This window comes from Lissotriton helveticus, chromosome 8, assembly GCF_964261635.1.
Source record: "Lissotriton helveticus chromosome 8, aLisHel1.1, whole genome shotgun sequence".
In the NCBI taxonomy this organism is placed as follows: Eukaryota; Metazoa; Chordata; class Amphibia; order Caudata; family Salamandridae; genus Lissotriton; species Lissotriton helveticus.
In genome coordinates, this window is record NC_136069.1 from 1,684,044,072 (window position 1) to 1,684,072,053 (window position 27,982).

The 27,982-nt window shown below is 48.4% G+C and overlaps 1 protein-coding gene across 1 annotated transcript in view; it reads left to right on the top strand.

Moving 5' to 3' along the window:
- Positions 1-27,982, top strand: part of LOC144773624 (transient receptor potential cation channel subfamily M member 2-like) — a 536,579-nt gene that overhangs the window by 114,093 nt on the left and 394,504 nt on the right. The window contains exon 9 of the mRNA XM_078658772.1: positions 5,739-5,857. Within this exon, the coding sequence (XP_078514898.1) occupies positions 5,739-5,857 (119 nt within the window). The remainder of the gene's footprint in view (positions 1-5,738; positions 5,858-27,982) is intronic.

A 27,982-nucleotide genomic window follows, 5' to 3' on the forward strand; every position in this document is an offset into this window, starting at 1 on the left:
CTGGAGAGAAGTCGCAAGACTTCCGATAGCGTCAGCATGCGGAAAGATTGTTGTTTTAGGAACAAATTGAGAGCTCTCAAATCCAGAATGGGCCGCCACTCTCCCGTCTTCTTGAGAATGTGAAAAAATCGTGAGTAGAAACCTTTCCCTCGCTGAGATACAGGCACCACTTCAACTGCACCCTTTTCTACCAGAAGACGAACCTGATGTTGTAGTTCCTCGAGATGGGGAGGTGGCGGACCTGAAGGTGGAGAATTTGGAGCAATCTCTGTGAACTCCAAGGCATGACCCCTGTGTACAATGTCTAATACCCATTGGTCCGATGTTATCATGGACCACTGGGAATAAAACTGCGAGATTAGCCCTCCAACTCTCTGTGGAACTTGAAAGTCATTGACGTTTGTTGTTGGAGCCCCTATAGTTAGATTTTCCTCTATAGGGCCTTGACTGCTGCTGTCGATTTGACTGCTGGTTGGAGTAACGCTGGTTTCCTTGATTGTACTGGCGGTACTGGGACTGCCCTCCACGAAAAGTGCTTGACGAAGTGCCTCATCCACGTGCACCACGAAAAAGCTGCTTTTTGAATTGCAAGGATCCAAGCGACTTCGCCGTATCGGTATCTTTCTTTATCGATTCTAGTGCCTCATCGATGTGAGAGCCGAAGAGAGACTCACCGTCATACGGCATGTCGAGTATCTTCGACTGGACTTCCTGCGGAAACGATGTGGATTTTAGCCAACCTTGACGTCGGAGAGCCTCAGCACTAGCAAGGATACGGAAACCAGTACCCGCAACGTCCACAGCACAGTCGATCATCTCTTCTGAGGCCCTCCTGCCATCTTGAAGGATCTGGTGCACTTCCGCTCTGGATGCCTCCGGAATCAACGAGACTAGCGCAGAAATGTCTGACCACATTTGTCGGTCGAAACTACCTAAAATGGCCAATGCATTTGCGGCACGGACTGACGTAGACGCCATGGTTGAAAACTTCTTCCCAATCGCATCCAAATGTCGACCCTCTCTATCAGGCGGAGCAGTGATAGGAGTTGCAGGGTTACGTGCTCGCCGTTGCGCTGCTTGGGTCACCACTGAATCCGGCTTAGGATGCGAGAGCAAGCAAGCGGGCGAACCAGCCTGTGCCCTATACTTCTTCTCTAGCCGAGGGAGTTGAGCAGGTAAGGAGTTAGGAGCCTGCATGATCTTTATTCCCTCTTTCCACACAAATTCAATAATAGGTATGGTGTGGACCTGTTTATAAGGCTGGTTTTTAAAATAATAGAGAAAACAGTCTTCCTCTTGCTGCGCTCTTGGTAATTTGAAGCGCTCTGCCGACTTATCCATCAATATATGGAAGCTAGCGATGTCAACCGGAGGTGAATCACCGGAGTCGCCCGGCTGAGGAGAGGGCATTTGCATTCGATAGTCATCAAATTCTGCCATATCCGGGTCTTGGTCATCATCCGTATCCTGGGGAACTTCTCCTTCCTCTCTTTCCGGCTCTGTCTCATCCTCCACATCTTGTTGATAATTAGTGGGGAGAGGTTAACGGGGCCCTTCTGAAAGAGCCGTTTGCTCTGAAGGTTGCTGCTGATGCTGAGTAGGCTCTGTTGTCTCAGATGTAACATGGCACGGTGTACCCTGAGGTGTTGGAGGAAATCTCCTATTGTAATCATCCAGCATATGCTGGAGGTTGGAAAACAGAGATACTGGGAATGTTGACATTGGAACCTGCACATATTGTTCCTGCTGCTGGTCATCGTCCTCCTCCTCGCCATCTTCAGAACTTGTGTCCTGACACTTAATAATCAAGTCCGATAGACTGTGGGCATCACCAAGAACATTGTCGTCCGCAATGGATTCCGTTTCCTGGTCAGTAGCCAACATTGGTGAGGGTGGTTGGAGAGTAGGAGGTGGCAACTGGAGTGTAGATTCCTGGAAACTTCTCATGGAAGGCTCCGTAATGACTGGAGAATTTGAAGTGTCCAAAGGCACTAGGGGCACAGTGGCGAAAGACATTGATCCCGATGTGGATGCTGCGTCTTCCTGCTGCGTTCCAGAGTTTAAAGGCAAAACTGCCGTTGACGTAGCCGTCGCCGTCGACGAGTTAATCTACGTAGATGCTTTCCCTGGAGCAGCCATCGACGATGATGACGTAGACACAGCTGTCGGAGACGGTGATTTCTTAGATGTATTCGTCGTCGACGAGTGTTTTGCCACAGCCGTCGACGGAGCCTTCGTCGACGGGAGCTTCGTCGACGAATCCTTGGGTGTTATCTTCGTTGTCAACGAAGCCTTCGTCGACGGGATATAAGTCGTCGATGAGCTGGTCGACGGAGCTTTCAGTGTCGACGGAACCTTCGTCGTCTTTGAACTCATCGACGGGACATTTAGCGTCGACGATGATTTCTTCGTCGACGGAAGCTTCTTCGCCGACGAGATAATAGGGATCGTCGACGAGACTGTGGAGATTGAGGCTCTCGTTGACGTGCAAGCCGTCGACGAGACAATCGTCGACGACGATGAAGCAGACGTCGTCGTCACTGTAAACGTCGACGAAGCCACAGCAGCCAATTTCGTCGTTGGAATGGTCGTCGACGAGCCCGTCGACGACCGCGCTGACTGAAGTGTAACAACACTTGTAGAGGCTGGAAATGACGCCTGAGAGCCAGGTCTCGTGGGCGTAGACACAGAAGTTACAGTAGCAGTAGGTACTGATAAGGCCAGCATTTTCCTCTTTAGAAAAGGAGAAGGCAACTCCTGAACACTGCCACGCTTGGAAGCAGCAGTTGAAGGACCTGACTGGAAACTCTCTGCGTCTGACAAAACTGCGTCTTTGTCCTGAAGGCGCTTCAACCACAGAAGAAGACGACCTTCCCTGTCTCTGAGAGTTTTAGCAGGAAAACTTCTACAGAACTTGCAGTCAGCCACCTTGTGTTCGGGATATAAACAGTAAATACACTTTTGGTGGGGGTCCTTCTCAAACAAACGCAGTTTCCCACAGGAAGAGCATGGCCTAAACAAAGACTTCTTACTTGACATCTTGAAAAACAACTGAAGTAGTAGAGTTGAATGAAGAAAACTGAGCAGAGCTCAGGGAGACTCCCTTCACATGACGTGCGGTAGAAAATCTGAGAACTGGAGCTTCTGAGGAGAAGGTTCTAGAGGGTGCTTGAGCCTGATTGGCTGCAGTTTGGACTAACATAATGACACTGATATGTTACAAATGAGTTTTTCTCTTTATAATGCATTCCTATGGAGGAACCACTGTAGAGGTTTTTTCAGTGTGTATTATCTCTATTTTATTATGTATTATGTTATTACATATATATATATTAGCATTATTGCTATCTTTATGTACCGTGGGACTCCCACTTCGACGACGGGGAATATTCAAGCATGTGAATCTATGAAAGACACCCCTAATACTGGAGAAATGTTAAATAAATAAATAAATAAATGAGGGGTGAAACCCCAAAACTGGTCCTCGGATGCTTGTTCCCAGTCCAGGGAGGACCTGGCTTGACAGTTCGGGTTGGACTGTTCCCATGAGGCACAGGGACAAGACTGATTTGCATATGGCCAGATCTAAACTGGGGTGGCATGGTGAGCAAAAGAATGATGGATTACACCAAGATCTTTTGACTGGGGGTGAATGTTTTGATTTGTTCTGCATTACGTCCATCAATCATGTGTCTTTTGCTTGCTCACCCTAAGTGCACGGGGTAGGCCCAGACATGGGTCCAGGGCTCACTGTGCCACTGGATTTAAGTTATCCAGGCTGATGAGGGGTGAAACCCCAAAACCAGTCCTAGGATGCTGTTTCCGGTCCAGGGAGGACCTGGCTTTCCAGTTCGGGCTGGACTGTTCCCATGAGGCACAAGGTCAAGACTGATTTGCATATGGCCAGATCTAAACTGGGGTGGCGTGGCGAGCAAGAGAATGATGGATTTAACCCAGATCTCTTGACTGGGGGTGAATGTTTTGATTTGTTTGGCATTCTGTCCATCATTTGTTTGTCTTTTGCTTTCGAATAAGTATCATATGAGGCCCCTATCTGCAGTAGAAAAACATCTCCCAATGATCCCTGGTTATTCGCATTACATATTTTGAGTATGAGTATAGTCCCTTTCTAAAGGGGTCAGAGTGGCTGGTGGTATCAGAAGTAAGGTCTATGTGAGAAATCAATTTGGCTTTAGGAAAATTACTGTTTCACAACATATATTTAGTTCACATAGTTCCAAACTGTACTTTGTAATTATTTTACAGAAAGTGCTAGGCCTCCTTAAACACACCATAAGTGTATTTGGGCACAGGCAAGGGGGGCCGCTATGTATGGTTGCGAGCTTTGGGGGCATGTATCTTCCTCAGAATTATTGAAAGAGGAGAATAAGTTCATAAGGCAGGTGGTACAACTCCCGTCTAGCACGCCTCTTGTGCCATTAAGGTTAGATCTAGGGCTGCGACCCCTAAGCGATGAATTGGCACTGCGTCCCCTTCTTTACTGGCGCAGGTTGTGGGCAGTTCCAGAACTGAGCAGTTATAGGCAGGGTCTGCAGGAAGTTCTAGCTATGCCTAATGTTGGGAAAATTAAGTGGCTTAAACATATTAGAACTGAGTTGGATGGATTGGGCCTTCTGTCACTCTGGTCTGACCCCCTATCTGTATGTCCACTAATCTCAAAAAAGAGTCTCTCAAAGGCATACCATGATAATAAACTAGGTGCACTCTGTCAACAGGAAACTCTGGGCACACATACAGAGTTATTCTTATTTATCAAGGACAGTTATAGTTTTGAGCCAGTCTTGGACAAAATATATCCTCCACTACTAAGGAAATTATATTTACAATGGAGGCATGGGACTCTTCCTACCAGAGCTTTAACTAGTAAGTGGAGTAAATCAACATCTAGCAAATGCCCGGCCTGCGGGGTGGATAACGAAACAGATCTCCACATAGTCTTTTTCTGCCCAGCCTATCATGCCTCCCGCAAGAAATGGATTGTTCCCGTATGCAGAAGCCTGGGTTTCGTGGAGTGCTTGACTGCGTTCCGAGTTCTTAAATCAGATTTGACTGATCACATTGTCTTTGCTGTTGCCAAATATCTGGGAGCAATGTGGTACTTGAGAAGCAAATACCTTAAGGCTGGTCACTGATTATTAACCGACTGTAGATTAAACCCATAAATTTGTTCATGGCAAATTATTATGTACCCGGATGGACTGTGATGTTTTATTATTCTATGTTTTAATACTTTTGAAATGAACTATGTATATCTTTTATGGTGATATAATTACCGAAATAAAGATTTTGATGATGATGATGATGATATTTGGGTATCATACAGATTTTGCCTGATTCATTTAGATTCTGAGCCATCTGTAGAGGGCTGGATCATGTGTGCTGAGGAGTGTCTGTGTCCCACCAGGCTTGGCATGAGGATTTACACAGTTTACAGGCCGAGGTTCACCTATAAATTGGGGAAGAAATGGAGGCCAGTGTAGCCCCTCTTTCTTCATCATGTGATTGGGTCAAGGGTGTGTGATGCTTAGCATTGTACTCATGATATGTTTGAGCAGAAATGTTATTTATTAATTAGAATTTCTCTATGACATGATCCATACCACAGGGGTGTTACAGCTCTTTACAGCATTGAAGAAATCCAATATTACAAAGATACATAATAATCCAAAGATCACACTTATAGAAGCATTAAAACATAATATTGTTGTTTTTTGTAGCTCCTCTATGACCACGAAGATATGAGATTTGTGACTAAAGTCAGGATGTACATCACTGAGTTCTGGAACCAGATGGATGTTGTGGCGATTGGTCTTTTCATAGCTGGCCTAGCTGTCAGGTTGGTATCATTGTTGCATCTTTGACCTTGACAGTACATTTAATTTATTTAGTGGTGTCTTAACCTCTTCCATGCTCATGGTGGCTCCCGGCCGTTATGAGTCACAGTGGGCGCGTGCTCATGACGGCTGGGAGCCGTCATTACCACGCCCGCGATTGAATGTCCAGCACTGAGGCGGAATTCGCGCTGCAGTGAAGAGGTTAAAGAGCATGGTCCACACCCTGTGCAGGGCACCGGAGCGCTTTCCAGAGTTACCAAGGGTCTTGAAAATGCTTTGCAGGGTCAGTAAGGTTACACTATAAAGCATTCTCCAAATAGGAGGGTCACTGTTCCTAAAGAAGATCTAAACAAAGAAGAGGATCTAGGAAGTAAATAGGACAGTGAACAAGACTATTACTTTTCATGCACTCACACATCCAAAGTAATGTCATGCTTCATCATAGGGCAGTTGCTCCTCGTCGGGCCGGCACTGCAATGCCCTACGAGTCCCCCTAAGGGTCACTTCGGCTGAGATCTTATAATATTCTTGCCGTATGATGCGTTTGAAGGATTGCTCCTGGGGAAGTGAGTGAGTATAAAACTGACTATGGGATTTCGGTACTATGATATTTTAATGGGTTGGATTCCTGTCAGATTAAAAAAATATATATTTGGAGCTACTAGTGGATTCTAATGTCCCTTAGTAGTTAAATGTGAATATGAGTGAAAAAAATTAAATGGATCAACATGTTTCACACCCCTATTGGTCTCGACATATCACCGGCGCTTCTTCAGGACCAGAAACATTGCATGTAGTTTAAGATGAGAGGGCCCCCCTCTAGTAGATTTGTGCCACCTATTGGATCCTATTTTTGGTCATCCAACCTATTCTGTATAGGGAATGATCCCCATAGGTCAGGACAAAAGGGTGCACATCGTCACATAGGTTTGTCGGTTGCTTCTTGTGGCTGCTCCTACCCTTCCTTCCGTCTGCCCGAATGCTCTCCCATTCGCATTCACATTTGATTACTAAGGGACATTACATCCCACTAGTAGCACCAACTATCTGTTTTTTTAATCTGAAAGATAAATTCACCCATTAAAATTACATAGTACTAATATCCCCTGGTCGGTTTTATGCTCACTCCCTTCTCTAGGAGCACTCCCTCAAATGCATCATGCGGCAGGAATATCAAAAGATCTCCACTAAAGTGACCCTTCAGCGGACATGTTGAGCATTGCAGCGCTGGCCCAACATGGAGCAACCCTCATCGGGCCCTATGATGAAGCATGACATCCCTTGTGATGTGTGAGGGCAACACGTAATATAGTCTTGTTGACTATCCTAGCTACTTCCTACATCTTCTTCTTTCTTTAGATCTTCTTTAGTAACAGTGACACCCCTATTTGGAGAATACCTAGTTTTGGAGCACAGGCACTGGACCTCTTTTTCACTCCCCGTCCCCCCCTCTCTCTTTTCTTAGTTACACTATAAAGCAGCCTTTACCACTTTCTGAAGACTGAAAACACACTGCAGCCAGTTGCTCCAGCTGTGAATTCATGTGGTATTTGGAAAGTGCAGATCTTGCCCCTAGGTTTTGTGATCCTGGGCATGGTTGGGCCTGTGGGCATTGAGGCCGGCATGCAATAAGGTACTGATTCAGAAGGTGGGCTTGAGGTCTGGGAATGGGGTGCTGCTTGCTGTACCAGTTTCAATACAGCCTTGGATTTGAGTCGATCCTTTTACCATTTTCGGCAGCGTCAGAGAGAGGCTTGATAATCTAAAATGTCAAACGTGTTACTCGAGACCCTGATCCACATTACAATTAATTGGTGTATGCTATTTGCCAATTAGGTGTGTGCTTTTAAGTTTGTCTTCTCTATCATCACCTAGGAGGATATGTCATTTAGTGACTAAGTGGCTGACCTTTAAATCTAGAAACATGGGTTCTAATCCTGGCTTTCACACTCTATCAAAGAGTTGGGTGTTTGGTTCAAATCATGCTAGTATGCTTCTAGCTTTGCAACATTTAAAAAGTGCATAAGTTGCTTGTTGTGTTGCCACACATTAATGCCCCTTTTGGTTTCACTCATATTTTGTTTTTGAGAAGTGTATTCTGGAATACTATCTGGAATACACCCTTCTTTGACACGTCTAAGTCCAAAATGAAACATACTTAGGCCAATGTCCGAAAAGTGTGCCATGTAGTACTTGGGATAACCTTGGCCATGCTTAGGGCATTAACATTGGATCTGCTAATTGTACTGTCTTTTAGGTCTGGCTTAACACACATCACAAAATTGGGCTTTTGGACATCTTCAGCCATTGGCTTTTTTGAAGGACCCCTCTTGATATATTGATGAATAGGACTATCAGTCACTTGTTAAATCAGCCAATCGAATTTTGTGGATGTTCAAATTAGACAATAAATAATTTGATGTATTTGTGAATGCTTCTCCATTCAGCATTAGCTCTTTTATATTCAGAACACACCCTCATTAATAATATTAATAACTTACGCTGTGGGCCACCTCTGTACTTTATGCCCCCCAGGTCTTCTCCCCTGCTTTGGAGAGGCATTTCTAGGCCCCATTCTGACCAATTGTGAGGCTCTTGCATGCCTGCAGTGAGAGTTGAGGCATTGTCACTCATGGCAATCATGTTATGACCCCCTAAACCCCTATGAAGCCCCCCCAGTAATACATTTCCAACTTGCATGATTAATATTTAAAACATCTTCAGTTTGGTTAGGTGGCTGGAGGCCAAAGCTCAGTACTCACCAGACCAGAGAGCCCTGCAGTGTTAGGGTCAGGCTCTGTTGTATTCTCTTTACTTATATTGTATCCTATCTCTTTAAGATGTACATTCCTTGTTAGCTTATGTCATAGTATGCCTTGAGCTATCTGTATTCTAACTTGTCAGTTAGCTCCCTAGCTTTCTGATGGGAACACCAGTTCTTCTCTGTAGCATTAATAAATATTATTCCAATACCTTTATATTAGTATCTACTCTCCATCATTGGATTATTACAGGCTCACCTTCACTTCTCTTCACAGTCACCTGCTTCAGTGTGCTCCACATGCCAGGAACATGTATGGGTACTCCTCTGGACAGTCTCTTCTACTACAAGACAAGGCACTCTCCTTTCCTCTCTGTGCAGTCAGGCTTTTAGGCAGACCCCCATCTTTTCCAGCAAGTTGCAGGTTTTAGGTGATGTCACCACTGGGAGACTAGATGTCTTCCAGAAACCAGCCCAGAGCACACAGCAGCCCTTCGAGTCTGTAAAGCATGCCCTTCCTTGGTTATGAAAAACTTGGAATTGGAGCCAAGTGCTCTGGTTTGGATCTTCTACTTTTATAAACCTTTTCTTCATACATGGGGTGTGGGTCCACTCTCAAAGGCATCAGAACCGGTTTGGAGTAGTTCTCTTTCCCGGCTGCTCTTCAGATACAGCATTTGTGTAAACTGAGGTTTCTCACAACAGTTCTCACTGGGGATGACTCCAAGCAGGAGGAACCCAAAACAGCGGCAAAATGAGATGTGAGTTGTCTGCCTTTGCTAATAGGACCTGCAAGGAATTTCTAAAAGCATTCCTGTATCCCTCTTGTCTTTTCAGTGTCTGGGCCTCTACTATCCCTCCCCATGAATGCAGGTAACACACTTCCACTGTCCGCGGAATTTGTCCTCACCCTCTATCTTGTGCCAGGGTAAAATAGGCCCATCCATAATGGATCCAAGTATCCCCAGTACTCAGAGTCCCAGAACATGCAGTACTAGTACAATATGTGTGTGTTACATACACACGGACTCAAAATACCAATTGAATGTCAGAACAAGGGTAAATACCCACTGCATGTCAGAACAATGTTCTAGGTTTCGCATAACCCCAGAACTTTACACAAGAGGGACAGTAAAAGTAGCTGTCACTGGCATAGAAAAAATGGTTTGGTCAAATTCACAAAACACTCTATGCTGCCACCACCACTTAATGTGATATGTCACGGACAGGAGTCCACTGTCTACTAAGAGGACATGTTTTGTGCACCCCTAATTTTCACTGGAAGAGTTCAGGAACTTACCTAATGCTCTGTGCCCTCACTTGATTAGCATGACACTAGGGTCAAAATAATTGTCAGTTTTTTAAATATTCCCCAGGTGTGATACTGAATACAGAATCTTTTCAGTAGTACCTCAATGTGCCATCAAATGACACTTTGCGGCTCCACACTGATATGTATGTATGTATGTATTTTAATTTGTATAGCGCATAGGTCACCCTTAGGTCTCATAGCGCTGTGACAGATTACCCTATTTGTGAACAGAACTTTTTAGATAGAGATAATTAAAATAACCAAGTTTTCAAATTCCTTCTGAATGATTTGTGATTATTGTTGCTTCTTAAAGTAAGAGGGAGAGAGTTCCAGTTAACCGGGCCGATTTTTGAGAAACTTCTGTCGCCATTTCTAACAGTGCGCACTTTCGGGATCTTTAAGAGGCGTTTGTTAGAGGATCTCAGGGTTCTTGTGGGACAGTATTCTGTAAGTTTTTCCATCAAGTACTTTGGTCCTTGGCCCTGTAAGGATTTGTGCACAAGACAGCAAATTTTTAATTTTATACGCTGTCTAACTGACAGCCAGTGGAGTTTTTTCAGGCAAGGAATAGAAGGGGTACGGGGAGGTAGATCCAGGATCATCCTGGCTGCCGTATTTTGCAGGGTCTGGAGTTTTGTCAGGCATCCTTCGTTAATATCTGCCAGTAGCGAATTGCCATAATCTATGCGGCTGGTTATGAGCCCCTGGACTAGCGGTTTGCGTGAAGCGAGGGGTATCCATTTGAATACCTTTTTCAGGCTGCGCATCAGACCCATACTGGTTTGCACGGTTTTATTGACATGGGGGATCATTGATAGATTATCATCAAGATTATACCCAAGTTTCTTACTACACTCTTTGGTTTTGGACAAGGCCCTAAAGTAGTTGGCCACCATTCCTCTGTCCATGTCTTCTTAGCTGAGCCGAATAAAATGATTTCAGTCTTACCCTCATTCAACATGAGGTAGTTGTTTGACATCCATTCTTTCACCGATATCATGCACTGCTGGAACCTGTGTCTTGTATCGGTGATATCCGGGCCCATGGTGACTAGGATTTGGGTGTCATCGGCATAAGATACCGTATCAAATCCATGGTCCGTAATTATTTTGGCAAGGGGCGACAGATATACATTGAATAGAGTTGGACTTAATATAGATCCTTGAGGAACACCTTTGTCATTGTTAGTGGATCCCGATGAAAAGGGTCCGATTTTAACTCTAGATTTCCTCCCCGAAAGATAGCTTTGAATCCAACTTAGGGCCGTGCCCTCGACACCAATCCCACGCAGTCGTTCCAGTAGGATACTGTGTGAGATGGTGTCGAAGGCCGCCTACAAGTCCAGTAAAATCAGAATTGCTGATTTCTTGGAGTCAAGTGCAGAGCGGATGTTATCAACTACCTCCAAGACGGCAGTCTCCGTACTATGACGGGCTCTGAACCCCGACTGTGATGGGTCCAGCAGTTTGTGCTTTTCCAGATGGTTAGTCAGCTGTTTATTTATACTAGACTCCAGTAGTTTGCCAAATAAAGGTAAGAGAGATATGGGGCGTTAATTGATTGGTAATTTTGTGTCTGCGTTGCTTTTCTTCAGTATGGGTCTAACGGTAGCTTCCTTCCAGAGTTCCGGAAATATTGCTTGGGACAGTGAGATATTGAAAATGGTACATAATTGGGGTACTAAAGCCGGGATTATTTTGGTTAGGATTTGGGCTGAAGCTGCATCACTGGGAGATCCAGATTTGGCTTTCTTCATTGTGATTCCGATCTCTTCCTCCGATATTTTATTGAATTCACTTAGAGTAAAGTGAAGTGATGGAGACTCAGAATTTTTCAGACTATCGTTATTTACAGGGTTTGAAACCAGATTAGGTTTTGGAAAAGATTCGTGGTTGATGTTAATTTTGTCACAGAAATATGATGAAAGAGTATCTACCCATTCCTGGGACTCCACTGCGGGGGGCTGGCATGCCGCGGGGTTTGTAAATTCTTTTACTATATTATATAGTTCCTTGTGGGAATTACCAGCTTGGGTGATCTTAAGGCCTAGGTAGGTCTTTTTTGCTGTAGTTATCTGGTTCATGTATTCTTTGTGAAGGGTCTTGTATAAGGTTCTGTCTTCTACTCTTTTTGTTTTCCGCCACTTACGTTCAGCGACTCTTGAAGCCAGCTTGGCCGGTTTTAGCTCTGTGGTGAACCAGGGGGATCTTTTATTTGGACACTTCCTAGCTTGCTTGGGTGCTATAGTATCCAAGGAGGCCGTTATGGCTGAGTCGAGGCCGATTACTACTTGGTTCAGGTCTGAATCGGGGTTGATGGTGGGAGGTATAAAGGAAAGCATAAAGGAATCTACCTTTATTTTGTTCCAATTAATTAAACAACAGGGGGTGGTGATGGACAGAGTTTCTGAATTAAGCAGAATCTCTCACCCAGTCAAGAGATCAGGGCTAGATCCACCACCGTTTTTTAGCTCATTGCACCATCCCAGTTTCAGAACCTGGCTGTATGCAAATTAGTCTGTCCCTGGCCCAGTGCATCATGGGAACAGGGCAGACCAGACTACAAAAGCCAATTCTTTCACTGGGAAGGAAACAAGCTTCCGGGGACCGGTTTCTGGCATTACAGCCATCTTCGGCCCGGCTTGCTTGAATCCTGATGGTGCAATGAGCAAGGGACTCACGTCTGAGTATCCCCTTCCACGCTTATGGTGGACAAAATAATTAAACAACAGGGGGTGGTGATGGACAGAGTTTCTGAATTAAGCAGAATCTCTCACCCAGTCAAGAGATCAGGGCTAGATCCACCACCGTTTTTTAGCTCATTGCACCATCCCAGTTTCAGAACCTGGCTGTATGCAAATTAGTCTGTCCCTGGCCCAGTGCATCATGGGAACAGGGCAGACCAGACTACAAAAGCCAATTCTTTCACTGGGAAGGAAACAAGCTTCCGGGGACCGGTTTCTGGCATTACAGCCGTCTTCGGCCCGGCTTGCTTGAATCCTGATGGTGCAATGAGCAAGGGACTCACGTCTGAGTATCCCCTTCCACGCTTATGGTGGACAAAATAATTAAACAACAGGGGGTGGTGATGGACAGAGTTTCTGAATTAAGCAGAATCTCTCACCCAGTCAAGAGATCAGGGCTAGATCCACCACCGTTTTTTAGCTCATTGCACCATCCCAGTTTCAGAACCTGGCTGTATGCAAATTAGTCTGTCCCTGGCCCAGTGCATCATGGGAACAGGGCAGACCAGACTACAAAAGCCAATTCTTTCACTGGGAAGGAAACAAGCTTCCGGGGACCGGTTTCTGGCATTACAGCCGTCTTCGGCCCGGCTTGCTTGAATCCTGATGGTGCAATGAGCAAGGGACTCACGTCTGAGTATCCCCTTCCACGCTTATGGTGGACAAAATAATTAAACAACAGGGGGTGGTGATGGACAGAGTTTCTGAATTAAGCAGAATCTCTCACCCAGTCAAGAGATCAGGGCTAGATCCACCACCGTTTTTTAGCTCATTGCACCATCCCAGTTTCAGAACCTGGCTGTATGCAAATTAGTCTGTCCCTGGCCCAGTGCATCATGGGAACAGGGCAGACCAGACTACAAAAGCCAATTCTTTCACTGGGAAGGAAACAAGCTTCCGGGGACCGGTTTCTGGCATTACAGCCGTCTTCGGCCCGGCTTGCTTGAATCCTGATGGTGCAATGAGCAAGGGACTCACGTCTGAGTATCCCCTTCCACGCTTATGGTGGACAAAATAATTAAACAACAGGGGGTGGTGATGGACAGAGTTTCTGAATTAAGCAGAATCTCTCACCCAGTCAAGAGATCAGGGCTAGATCCACCACCGTTTTTTAGCTCATTGCACCATCCCAGTTTCAGAACCTGGCTGTATGCAAATTAGCCTGTCCCTGGCCCAGTGCATCATGGGAACAGGGCAGACCAGACTACAAAAGCCAATTCTTTCACTGGGAAGGAAACAAGCTTCCGGGGACCGGTTTCTGGCATTACAGCCGTCTTCGGCCCGGCTTGCTTGAATCCTGATGGTGCAATGAGCAAGGGACTCACGTCTGAGTATCCCCTTCCACGCTTATGGTGGACAAAATAATTAAACAACAGGGGGTGGTGAGCTAAAAAACGGTGTTGGATCTAGCCCTGATCTCTTGACTGGGTGGGAGTACTCTGCTTAATTCAGAGACTCTGTCCATCACCACCCCTTGTTGTAAATAATTTTGTCCACCCTAAGCGTGGAAGGTTATACTCAGACGTGAGTCCCTTGCTCATTGCACCATCAGGATTCAAGCAAGCCGGGCCGAAGACGGCTGAAATGCCAGAAACCGGTCCCCGGAAGCTTGTTTCCTTCCCAGTGTAAGAATTGGCTTTTGTAGTCTGGTCTGCCCTGTTCCCATGATGCACTGGGCCAGGGACAGACTAATTTGCATACAGCCAGGTTCTGAAACTGGGATGGTGCAATGAGCTAAAAAACGGTGTTGGATCTAGCCCTGATCTCTTGACTGGGTGAGAGTACTCTGCTTAATTCAGAGACTCTGTCCATCACCACCCCTTGTTGTAAATAATTTTGTCCACCCTAAGCGTGGAAGGGTATACTCAGACGTGAGTTCCTTGCTCATTGCACCATCAGGATTCAAGCAAGCCGGGCCGAAGACGGCTGAAATGCCAGAAACCGGTCCCCGGAAGCTTGTTTCCTTCCCAGTGTAAGAATTGGCTTTTGTAGTCTGGTCTGCCCTGTTCCCATGATGCACTGGGCCAGGGACAGACTAATTTGCATACAGCCAGGTTCTGAAACTGGGATGGTGCAATGAGCTAAAAAACGGTGTTGGATCTAGCCCTGATCTCTTGACTGGGTGAGAGTACTCTGCTTAATTCAGAGACTCTGTCCATCACCACCCCTTGTTGTAAATAATTTTGTCCACCCTAAGCGTGGAAGGGTATACTCAGACGTGAGTCCCTTGCTCATTGCACCATCAGGATTCAAGCAAGCCGGGCCGAAGACGGCTGAAATGCCAGAAACCGGTCCCCGGAAGCTTGTTTCCTTCCCAGTGTAAGAATTGGCTTTTGTAGTCTGGTCTGCCCTGTTCCCATGATGCACTGGGCCAGGGACAGACTAATTTGCATACAGCCAGGTTCTGAAACTGGGATGGTGCAATGAGCTAAAAAACGGTGTTGGATCTAGCCCTGATCTCTTGACTGGGTGAGAGTACTCTGCTTAATTCAGAGACTCTGTCCATCACCACCCCTTGTTGTAAATAATTTTGTCCACCCTAAGCGTGGAAGGGTATACTCAGTCGTGAGTCCCTTGCTCATTGCACCATCAGGATTCAAGCAAGCTGGGCCGAAGACGGCTGAAATGCCAGAAACCGGTCCCCGGAAGCTTGTTTCCTTCCCAGTGTAAGAATTGGCTTTTGTAGTCTGGTCTGCCCTGTTCCCATGATGCACTGGGCCAGGGACAGACTAATTTGCATACAGCCAGGTTCTGAAACTGGGATGGTGCAATGAGCTAAAAAACGGTGTTGGATCTAGCCCTGATCTCTTGACTGGGTGAGAGTACTCTGCTTAATTCAGAGACTCTGTCCATCACCACCCCTTGTTGTAAATAATTTATTTTGTTCCAAGCATGTGTCATTTTTATCTCCTTCTGCTGGGCCAATTTAGGGAGGGTTAGATTGATATTAAATTTGATAATTGAATGGTTGGACCATAGAACTGGGAGGAGTTCTGTGATGTGGACTTCGCTAGAGTTTGTACACTCTAAGTCGAGAGTGTGGCCCGCCACATGGGTAGCCTCTGTTTCTAATAATTGTAAGTCCAGAGTCTGTAAACAGTTGATTAATTCAATTGTATTGGGATCTTGTCGAAGCTCTGCATGGTAATTAAAATCACCCAGTAGAAGAAAGTTTTTGCTTGCTAATACGTGTGGAGCTAATACTTCCAGCAGTTGTGCGGGGAAGTTAGTCTTGCTTTCTGGTGGTCTGCAGATGAGGGATCCTTTCCAAGTTTCTTTATCACTTAAAGCCAGGGAGAAAGATAGAATTTCTCCCCAACTGGCCAGGTTGGAATCAATTAATCTGACTTGTATGTGGGGTTTGTATACAAAGGCTGTCCCCCCCCCCGTTTTGAAACTCTGTCCAATCTTAAGATGTTATACCCTGCAGGTAAGGCCACGGCTATATCAGGTGTGGAAGTTTCCTGCAGCCAGGTCTCCATTCAGGCTGGACTGTTCCCATGAGGCACAGGGTCAAGACTGATTTGCATATGACCATGTCTGAACTGGGGTGGCTTGGTGAGCAAAATAACGATGGATTAAACCCAGATCTGTGACTGGGGGTGAAAGTTTTGCCATTGTGCAACATTCCGTCCATCATCTTGTGTGTTTTGCTGTTCACCCTATGTGGGAAGGGTATGCCCAGACGTGGGTCCCGTGCTATCAGCAGGCGCGTATGGGAGCACCCTCCTTGTGAGGTACAGTGCCCTGTGGAAGCATTTGTACGCTACCCCTAGCAACAGCAGGGTGGGGCGTGCCCTGGCCGCCAACGGGTGGAATAGCGCGGTAATCCTCTCCAGCGTGTAGGGTGGCTCGCCCGTGGCAGTGTCCTCTCTCCCCCTGTCTGCCAACCAGCGGGCAATCCACTGGAGCTACGCTGCCAGATAGTAGTGCTCGAAGCAGGGGGCGGCCAGGCCACTTTTGTCTGTGGATAGAAACAGTTTCCCGAGGGCCATGCGGTGTCGGGATGTGCCCCAGATAAAGTCACGCAGGATCCTGTTAAGTTTGGAGAAGAAAGACGCAGGCACAAACAAGGGCAGGTTCGCAAAATAGTATAGAAGACAAGGGAGCATCACCATTTTGGCCAGTGCCACTCTGCCTGTGGGCGTCAGGGGAAGCGTGGACCAAAAGCCTATCTGTGCCTTGAGCGCCGCCACCGCTCTACCCAGGTTCCCATCCATCAGCTCCGCCGGCCGGCGGTAGATCTGGATGTCCAAGTACTTAAACGTGTCCTCTGGCCACTGGACTCTCGTGCCCTGTAGGCTATACTCCGGGTCGGTCACCTCGCTGGTAAAGGCATAGAGGCAGGACTTGCCTGCGTTAACTCGGAGCACCGAGAGACCGGCGAAGCGGCTCAGGAGTGGGGCCAACTGCTCCGGCATGTGGTATACATCTCTGACAAAGACCAATAGGTCATCTGCGTATAAAGATACTTGATGCACGCCGTCACCTAGCGGGATGCCGTCCGCCAGAAGCTGCCTCATGGCTAAGGGTTCTATGGCTAGCGGGTTCTATGGCTAGCGCGCAGAGCAGCGGTGACAGAGGACACCCCTGCCGGGTGCCCCTGCCCACCGCCACCCCTTCCGAGATGTACGGCTCCAGGCAGACGCGGACCACAGGGTTCCTAAACAGAAGGCCCACCATTTGTAGGAAGTTTCCTTCCAGCCCATACGCCTCCAAAACCGCCATCAGGTAGCCCCACTCAAGGCAATCAAAGGCCCTTTCTAAGTCTAGCACCAGGCAACCCGCCCTGGGCCAGACTGCCGCTGCCTCCGCCACTACTCGGAAGTAGCTCCTGAGATTCAGAGATGTGGACCTCGCTGGCACGAAACCATTTTGGTCCGAGTGGACTAAATGCGGTACCAACGGTGCCAGATGCTCTGCAAGCATTTTGGCCAGTATCTTATAGTCTGTGTTGAGCATCGCCAACGGGCGATAAGAGCTCATGGACATAGGGTCTCTGTTGGGCTTAGGTAGAGACACCAAAAACGCTTCTCGTAGAGAGGATGGAAGTTGGCCCTCGTCTATTGCTGCCCTAAACATCTGTAGGAGCTGGGGCGCTAGGATGTCCCTATTTGCTTTGTAGTATTCGGCCGGCAGACCGTCAGGCCCTGGCGTTTTTCCCGTCGCCAGTGCCTGGACCGCATCTCCCACCTCCTCCAGCCAGCGTGAGCGGGGCCTCCAGCTCCACCCTCTGGGCTTCTGTGACAGCAGGCAGTGCGATCGACTCCAGAAATTCTGTCACCACGCCTGGTGGATTTCGCGCTGTGTATACACCACTGCACCGTCCCCCGCGCGGATGGCGCCAATCGGGACATTACGCTCTGTGGCCTGTATCAGCCAGGTGAGCAAACGGCCAGCTCTGTCCGCCTTCGCATGCGTCTTGGCAGTATGCGCTGTGTAATTGTGGCACCGCAGTCGTTCAAGTAGGACTGCGTGCTCACCACATAGCTCACCAAGCCGTAATGCATGTCTTCCCGTTCCTTCCCCCTTCCGCTCGTACTGCAGAAGCTCAGACTCTATACGGGTCAGGGACGCGGACACTTGCGCGTGGATGTTCCATGTGGTCCCTATACAGTGCCCTCGGATAGTCGCTATGTGAGCATCCCATTCCACCATATGGTCACTCGCTGAAGCCTCATTCTCCTCAAAGTAGGATAGAATGGCAGTGCCCAATGAAGACCTAAATTCGGCGTCCTCCAGTGCAGCCGGCTGTAGCTGCCAAGTGGGCACCGGAGGTCTGTCCGCCGCCCTGCTAATCTAAAACCACAGGGGATTGTGATCTGTGTGCGTCATCCCCAGGTATTCTGACTAGGACAGAAGCGGAACCAGAGATTGGGAGCCTACTATTCTGTCTAGGCTGACATGGAGATTATGCACCGCTGAGTAGTATGAGTATATTTTGTCTGTAGGGTGCTGCACCCACCAAAGGTCATGGTCATGGATGTCCCTGAGAGCTTGCGCCACCGAGGTCGCTGCCACCGCCCGAAGGGGCGGAAAAGAGCTGTCGATCTGCGTATCCAGCACCATATTGTAGTCTCCGCCTAGGAGCCAGGGTAGGCCCGCATACCGCTGGAGGATGTGGTTTAAGGACGCTAGGAAGGCAGATTGCCCCGTATTGGGGGCGTAAATAGAACCCAACAGAATCTCCTGCCCATTGAGCCTCCAGTGCATGCTAAGGGAACCCCTGCCCTCACCCATATCAGCGTGCCTCGCGCGTGCACCGAGTAGGTTGTGCCATGAAGCTGCCACCTCCATCGCCTGCGAAGCCTCTCCAGCTCCACCCAGGACATGTGCGTCTCCTGAAGAAGCGCGATCCCCACCTGATGACGCTGCATGTATGCGAAAACAGAGTACCAACGCGACGGCGTGTGCATGCCGCAGATGTTCCAGGTCATAATGTTGGTGCACGCCATGGGTTGTGTTGCAGTGTGACCACCCGGGGTGTCAGGGGGTGGAGCGTGTGGGGCCAAGGGTTAGGCTCTCGGGTGAGGGTCTCTAGGTGCCCCTCCTGAAACATCTGAACCAGAACTAACATTGTGAAATTATGGGCGTACCCCCAACGGGGAATGCGTCCAAATTAGGCAACTTGACTACTGTTTAATGTGTTGTGACCACAATGTACGTGCGTGTGGGGGAACGCGCAGTCAGTGGTGTCACCAGGTTACTCCCTCATCCAGGGCCCTTAGCGCTATTGCAGTGTGGGTGATTGATCACGGACAGTGTAACGTAACGGCCGGTGCGAGCTGCCCATGTAGACCACCCCGCTGTGTATCGATTGAACTTGTGTCCCAGAGGAGGGCGTCGCTGTGTACCTGCGCCACGCTAGTAGCTCCTAGTTCTAGGTTTGTGCAAACGCATGCCTCCAGAGCTAGCAGTAGTGTGTATTAGCATGTTGCATTGGACATATAAAGGGCAAACGCATGTCTCCAGAGTCAGCAGTGTTGTGCGTCAGCATGTTACATTGTACATATAAAGGATACAATTGGCCGTACATTGGGCACAGGCAATACAGCAGTCTATCTCAGGTCCACCATCATTCACATTATGTAGTCCGCTGTTTGGTGTGTCACAACAGGTAGTATAGTGTCCTCCGAAATTACTGTGGATGGTGAGGACGATCCGCTTGCTCCAGTTCCGCTCTGTTCTCTATGGTTCGGGCCTCCAAGTCCAGCCATCACCCCCAGTGTCGCAAGCGCCTCCAGCGCCTCCTGTCGCTCCTGTCGCATCTTCTCTGGGCTGGGCGCCGTCTGTCCTAGGCCTGCTCCTCTCTTAGCCCCTCTCTTCCTCCTCCTCCTCCTGGAGCGCTGCTCTTGCCATCCGCCGTCTTCTGGGCCTGCCGGTCGCGTCCCCGTCCACTTCCCTGTCTCCTCCAGCCAGTTCTAGACTTCCGACGGAGTCTCAAAGAAGCGAGTGCCCCCCTTGGTGACCACTCGCAAACATGAGGGGAACAGCAATGAATAGGGCAGGTCCAGGTCCAGCAGTTGTTTCTTCACTGCCATATAGGAGCCACGTCTCTTTTGTACCGCCGCCGTGTAGTCCGGGAAGAGCATCACGTGACTACTGCCTACCTGAAGGCCACTCATCTTCCGGGTTTCTCTGAGTGCAGTGTCTCGGTCCCTGTAGTTGGGGAGCTTGAAGAGAAATGGGCGGGGTCTGGTTCCCGGCCTCTGGGCTTGCGCCAGCACCCTGTGCGCCCTTTCCACCACAAAGTGCGGGGATAGTACTCCTACCGGCAAGATTGTCCGCAGCCAGGCCTCTGTGTCCCCTTCAGATTCTGTCCCTTCTTCTCCTTCTGGTAGGCCTACTAGGCGGACATTGTTGCACCGAGAGCGTCCTTCCTCGTCCTCGGCGCGGTCTTCCAGTGCATGCACTCTATCTATCAGGTCCTGTAGGGCTGAGGCATGACTGCGCACCACAGGTTGCAGTTCCTGGACCGCCTGGCGTTGCTCCGCAACTGACTCCGACAGTTTACGGTGGTCGCGTGAAGCAGCATGAAGTCCGATGTGACTTTATCGATCCGCCCCTCCAAAGACGACTTAGTTTGCTCCAGGGTCGTCCCTATGCGCTTTACCGCCGCTAGAACTGTGTCCATTTTGGCCGCTAGGGCAGCTGCAGTCTCCATGGGCATCCGCCTCTGCTCCTGCGAGAGATCGGGGCCACCCATGTCTTGTTGCCTCGCCTGCGTTTTGTCCCGAAGTCTGCCCATTACAATTTGCTGCGCCGTGGGCATCAATCCGCCTGGTTGTGGGCTTCCGAGCGGTGTCAGGAGGTAAGGATGGGCTCTTGCTCAGTCAGGCTATCGACACTGCGGGCAAGCCAGAAGGGCACAGGTTGTGTTGAGGTGGGCTCCCCGAGGCCGCCGTCAAGTCGTCCAGGGACAGTTCACCATGAAGCCCCCACTCCCGGGCTCCTTTATGTGCCCTTACCCGCTGCGGCTAGAGAGTAGAGGGAGCAATCTTCCCTTAGTTGCTTCTTGGCTAGCCCAGTTGTTGGTAATGACTTCAGGGGTGGCCAGGCCCACTTAACCAGCGAGCTCCAGCAGGCACTGTCAGCGACCTCCTCTCAAGTGTTCCTCAGCCTGCTGTGTTCGCAGTGGCGGTCGTAAGGGGAGCAGCCTCCACGCTAGAAGGCAGGGGTGCGCTTTGGCAAAGGGAAATAGGCTATATCAGACCTCCGCCGGCAGGCATCCACGTTGAGGCCCTCAGGTGCTGTACTCTGCGCAGGATGACTCCGGGTCCCTGGCACACGTCTCTCTTCAGGTGGGTGCGGGGCGCAATCAGTGGTACCCTCCCAGGCACCCCCTCACGCCTGCAGCACAGGTGGGCCCCCTCGCCTCCAGCTCCGCAGCTTTGACACAGTCTCTATGGCCGGCGGCACTCACAACAGATGGGCTCGGTGCTGCAGCCCAAGGACAGGGGCCTCTCGTTGCATGGGCACCTAAAATGGAGTCTGAGCCAAAATTGTGCTTCAGCAGCACAGTTCGCAGTCAGCTACACTCTCCGTGCCTTTTGCTCCTGTCTTCCGCCTCCTTGCAGTGCCTCTCTGGCTCTTTCACTCCAAATCACAGACACTCACTAGGGTCGGGCTCCCAGCCTGCCGTCTGTCTCCCGGGCTCCACAACACGCCGCGATGGCTCTGGCAATCGTCCGCCGCCGCCCCCGCCGCACGTAGAGCCCCTGCTCCTCGCGCGAGTCAGAGGGATGTGTTTCCCCTCAACTATGTCAGCTTTCAGTGCCCGTCAGTAGCTGAGTCCGCTCCTCCACCGCTTACCCTATCCAGTCGCACTGCCGGTAAATGGCGGTGCACCTTCCTGCTCCCAGAGCGATCTCCGCGGGGCCTCTCCACTTAGTCCTCCAGGGCTTTGCTTGGTTCCCGGTCACTCGCTCCGGGGCCGCCTCTGCTCATCTCCGGCTCGCTCAGCAGTCCGCTGCTTCAGTCAGGCTCTCTCCGCGGCTGTACGCGAGTAGGGTCGGAGGCCCCCCCCCTTGCGCACCGAGTCTCGGGCAGATTTCGCGCCTCCACAGCGCCCGTCAGCTCCTCCTGCTCAGTGGCATCCGGCCTCACTTCACAACTTGGAACCCACCGGCGAGCTCCTCAAGCAGTCTCGCAGCTGCTCCTTCCGGCATGGGGAAACTGGGGCCATTCTACCAGGAGAAGTACAGGAGAAGTTAGGGTTTTTGCGGACGGAGCGCTAAAGAGTTGCGTCCGCCATGTTGCTCGGCTGGCCACGCCCCCCTTGGAGGAAGGTGTTTTGAAGCTGCAGATCTAGAATAGGGTGAAGACGTCCATCCTTCTTAAGCACAAAAAAGTAGCAGGAGTAACAACCACATACTATGATTGCTTTGCTGGCCAAAAGGACTTGTACTTCCTGCCATGAAATGAAGGGTTGGTCCTCCTTCAGTCATTGGGTGGATAGTAGAAGGTGTGGCTAGGGACAAATGAAAAGTAAGGTGCATCCTTTGCAAACAATATATAGGACCTGCCTGTCCAATGTGATTGCTTACCAACCCAAATGGATTCGGTGGATTCTGCGTCCCACCTGTAAGGGTACACTAAATAGGTTTGGTAGGTGGCAATGTGGGGGGGCACTTAACTGATTGGCACACTGACCTTAGAAATGGGGGCGGAGGCATCACAGCTTCTAATACAAAATCTGTTTGCTTCCCTGCGTGGGCTGGATAGGTTGTTGGTAAGGGATGAATCTGCTAAAGCCACTAAAGAAGCAATGGAATGTCTGTGCCCGATGCGGCAGGGCGAGAGGACTCAGAGAACAAGTGGTAGCCCTACTCCCTTTGAAATGTATGAGGGCAGAATTGGCCTTGTCCCCCAACAAGTGCTTCCCTTCAAAAAGTATGTTCATCAGGGAGTACTGAACATCACCAGATAACATAGTGGATTGCAGTAACACATTGCAGCAAATGGCAATGCTTGTTCCATGGCCCACCTGATAGAGTTGGTGGTATTCAAGCCACAACAAATCGTGAATTTGGCCACATCACAACCATCTTGAATCACCTGAGACAGTAGAGGGTGAAACTCTTCTTGCACACCAGGTAGAATTGGTGCCATTGTAGCCCAATGAAGCAAACACAAGGAGATGATGGGCGGAACACTGAAACTTTTCAGACACTCAACCCTAATCACAGATCTGGGTTGAATGCAAAATTGTTCTTTAGCTCACTTTGCCCCCCAGTTCAGACCCAGCTATATGCAAATCAGCCTTGACCCTGTGCCTCATGGGAACAGTCCAACTCAAACTGCCACGACAGGTCTTCCCTGGACAGGAAACACGCATCCTGGGACCGGTTTCGGGTCAACACCCCTCATCAGCGAGGCTAGCTTGAATCCAGTGGCAAAGAGAGCAAGGGACCCACGTCTGGGCACACTCTGCCAACATAGGGCAACAAAGCAAACACAAGGAGATGATGGACGAAGCGCTGAAACTTTTCAGACACTCACCCCAGTCACAGAACTGGGTTAAATCCATCATTGTTCTTTAGCTCACTTCGCCATACCAGTTCAGACCCAGCTATATGCAAATCAGTCTTGACCCTGTGCTTCATGGGAAAAGTCCAGCCCGAACTGCCCAGCCAGGTCTTCCCTGGACCAGAAACAAGCAGTCTGGGACTGGTTTTGGGGTAGCACCCCTGATCAGCCAGGCTAGCTTGAATCCAGTAGCAACGTGAGCAAAGGACCCACATCTGGGCATACCCTGCCAACTTAGGGTGAACAAAGCAAACACAAGGAGATAATGGATGGAGCACTGAAACTTTTCAGACACTCACCCCAAGTCATAGATCTGGGTTGAATCCATTATTGTTCTTTAGTTCACTTTGCCACACAAGTTCAGACTCAACCATATGCAAATCAGTCTTGACCCTGTGCTGCCGGGGAACAGTCCAGCCTGAACTGCCAAGCTAGGTTTTTCCAGGACTGAAAACAAGCATCATGGGACCGGTTCGAGGTAACACCCCTCATCAGCCAGGATATCTTGAATCCATTGGCAAACTGAGCAAGGGACACACGTCTGGACATACCATGGCAACTTAGGTCAAACAAAGCAAAAACAGGTAGATGATAGACGGAGTACTGAACATTTTCAGATACTCACCCCCAGTCACAGATCTGGGTTGAATCCATAATAATTCTTTAGTTCACTTTGCCACCCAAGTTCAGACCCAGCTACATGCAAATCAGTCTTGCCTGTGTGCCTCATGCCTCATGGGAACAGTCCAGCCTGGTCTGCCAATCCAGGTCTTCCCTGGACTGGAAACAAGCATCCTGGGACCGGTTCCTGGGAACACCCCTCATCGGCCAGATTAGCTTGAATCCAGTGGCAAAGTGAGCAAGGGACCCACATCTGGGCATTCCCGGCCAACTTAGGACAAACAAAGCAAACACAAGGAGATGAAGGATGGAGCGCTGAAACTTTTCAGACACTCACCCACAGTCACAGATCTGGGTTGAATCCGTCATTGTTCTTTAGCTCACTTCACCACCCCAGTTCAGACCCAGCTATATGCAAATCAGTCTTGACGCTGTACTTTATGGGAACAGTCCAGTCCGAACTGCCAAGCCAGGTCTTCTCTGGACCGGTAACAATTATCCTGGGACCAGTTTTGGGGTAACACCCCTCATCAGCCAGGCTAACTTGAATCCAGTGGCAAAGTGAGCAATGGACCTCCATTAATCATGAGATCAATGGCCCAACAAGTCATTATGCATTCTTAGAATGCAAGGGCAAACTGGTGGATGAAAAGAGCCTTTTCCCACATGTTTTCACATGCTTTGATTTCATATTAGAGGGAGTGGTAGAAAAAGTGTTTGCATTGAAACATCTGTTGAAGTCCTGCACCACAAACCTTCCTGATGAAGGGTGCTGTTACATCAAAACTTGGTGCCTGGAGCAAAGCAATGGCACCTGATAATTTGTCTATTGACTGGTGGGCCAGAGCAAAGCTTGGCCCAAGTTCCAAAAGGGTGTTCATCAGAGACTCACTCTGGCTTTCTCCTGGCTGCAGTACCTCAGTTAGCAAATTGGTTTTCACCTCCATAGTGGGAAACTGAAGGATAAGAACTTCGACTGCCATACTCATGACCATAGCACAGGAGGCAGATCCTTCTGAGGCTGGCCCGGAAGGAAAGAAAAGAGCTGTCTCCTGGGAGGTATCTAGCTCACTAGCCTCCTGTAAGGCCTCCTACTAGTTGTAATCCTGTTAGGGCTGAGCAAATTCATCACATAGGTCATAATCATTATTGGAGTCAGCTCTACAAAAGAATGTTTTGCTTCCTTGGGATAATACAAGTGCAGGAAGGGTGCCTCAGTCTCATTCCGTTGCAGCGTCAGCCGAATTTAGAGTGGGGTTCATTTGGCACTAGAGAGAAGAATCAGGATCACCTCTTCAGGCGGTGAAGTCAGCATCGAGATCAATGTACCCAGGCCTGATGTGTTTGTATGCACATGGGTTTGCATCTGATCAGGACCTGAGGCAAGATTGGCTCAGAGGGACCAGATGGCACATAGGCTGGACCTTCTGGGGGTGTCCCAGGTGAAAGGCTTCACAGCACTTTCGGGCACAAAGACAGGCCAGAGGGAGTCGATAGGGATCTGAAAAGCCAGAGTAAAGCTCTGTGGAACTCTTCAATCAGATGCAGTGTGGCTGCAGGCCCTGGAAGCTGGGTTCTGATGGAACCCGCTGCAGAATTGTCTCTGAAGTTGGCCAACTTCGAGAGCATGTTTGAGACAGGTGTCAGAAGCATGAATTTTTACCAAACATACATAGGCTACAGGGCGTTTATAGTTAGGTTCAGATTTCATTCATATAAAACCATAGAAGTTCAGCTGACTATAACTTATACCCCTGCAATGCACGGTTTATGACCTCACATATTACATCAGTCATGACGTGGTCAGTGATATCACTGACAACACCTCAAATGACATAACTGATGACATCATCCAGTGATTGTGAGCGTTTTCTAAAAGTTTCTGAGTGTTAAAGATTTATACTAAGATACTTCAAAAGTTAACTGAGTAAAGTTTATGTACCACTAATGAGTGATACTATTTGGTGTCTGTGTGGCTCTAAGGGTGTGTGAGTGGGTATATGGGTGAGAGTGTGACTGTGCGAATGACTGTATGGTTGAGTGAGTAACTGTGTGTATGGCTGTGTGGGTGGGTGAGTGGGTGTGTCAGTGGTGTATGGGTAAGTGAGTGACTATGTGAGAGGCTATATAGGTGAGTGATGCGGTCTGTGAGTGGCTGTCTAGGTATGTAAGTGGATACATAAGTGGTGTATGGGTGAGTGAGTGTGTGTGTGAGTGACTGTATAGATGAGTAAGTGAATGTGAGAGTGTGTGCCTGTGTCTGTGGATGTATAGATGAGTGAGTGCATATGTTATTATATGTATAAGTAATTGAGTTGGTATGTGAGTACTATATGGGTGAATGAGTGGGCGACTGAATGGCTCTATGAGTGAGTGACTGGGTGTAGGTGGTTGTATGGGTGAGTGAGTGGCTGTTTCAGTGGGTGTTTGGTTTAGTGAGTTGGTGTGTAGGTGGTTGTATTGGAGAATTAGTGCCTGTGTGCATATGGCTATATGGGCGAGTGGATGTGGGAGTGTTTGTCTGGATGACTGATTGAGTATGTAAGTGATTATGTGGCTGTGTGTGTGAGCGAGTGGCTGTGTTGAGAAGCTGTATGGGTGAGTAAATGAGTGTGTGAGTAGCTGTATAGGTGAATATGTGGGTGTGTGAATAGCTATATGAGTGATCGTGTCGCTGTGTGACTGATTGTATGGGTGAGCAACTGGTTGAATGAGTAGCTATATGGATGAGTGAGTATTTGTATGAGTGACTGTGTGAGCGAGTGAGTGACTGTGAGTGAGTGAGTGAGTATTTGAGTGGCTCAATGGATAAGTGAGTAGTTGCATGAGCACATGAATGGATATGTAAGTGGTTGTGAGGGAGTGGAAGTGGGTATATGAGAAGTTGTATAGGATGCGAATGTGTGAGTGGTTGTGTAGATGATGTCATCAATGTTTTCATTTAAGATGCCATCAGTGAATACACTGACTATGTCATGAGTGATTTAATATGTGAGTTGGTAAGCAATACATTGTGAGGGACATAATTTAAATTATCTCAGGTAACTATAACTGCTGAATTTCTATGGTTTTGTATGAGTTAAATCTGAGATTAACTATAACGTCCCTGTAACCTTTATTTTTATTATGAATCTCCAATGTTTTTTAAATTTTGTTACATAACTATAACGTCCCTATAATCTTTATTTTTTTCAGTGAATTTCTAAGTTTTTTTAATGTTATTTCCTAACTATAACGTCCCTCTAACCTCTGTTTTTTTGTGAATTTCTGTTTTTTGTAATGTTAATTTGTAACTTTAATGTCGCTGTGACCTATGTTTTTCAATGAATTTCAAAATTTTTAAACCTTTATTTCCTAACTGTAACCTTTGATAATGAGTGTGTGAGTTAGTGCATGCATAAGTGTCTCATTGGGTTTATGAGTGAGTGTGGGTGTTTAATTTGATGTGTGAATGGTTGTGCGAGTGTCTGAGTCGGTCTGGGAGTGCCTGCATAAGAGTCTCACTGGTTATATGAGTGTCTAAGTGGATCTGTGAGTAGGTGTGTGAGTGTCTGAGTGGGAGCATAAGTGTCTGAGAGAGTGTCTGAGTAGGTCTGTGAGTGGGTGTGAAAGTGTCTTGCTGTGTTTGCAAGTAACTTCACAAGTGTTTGTCAGTCTGTGAG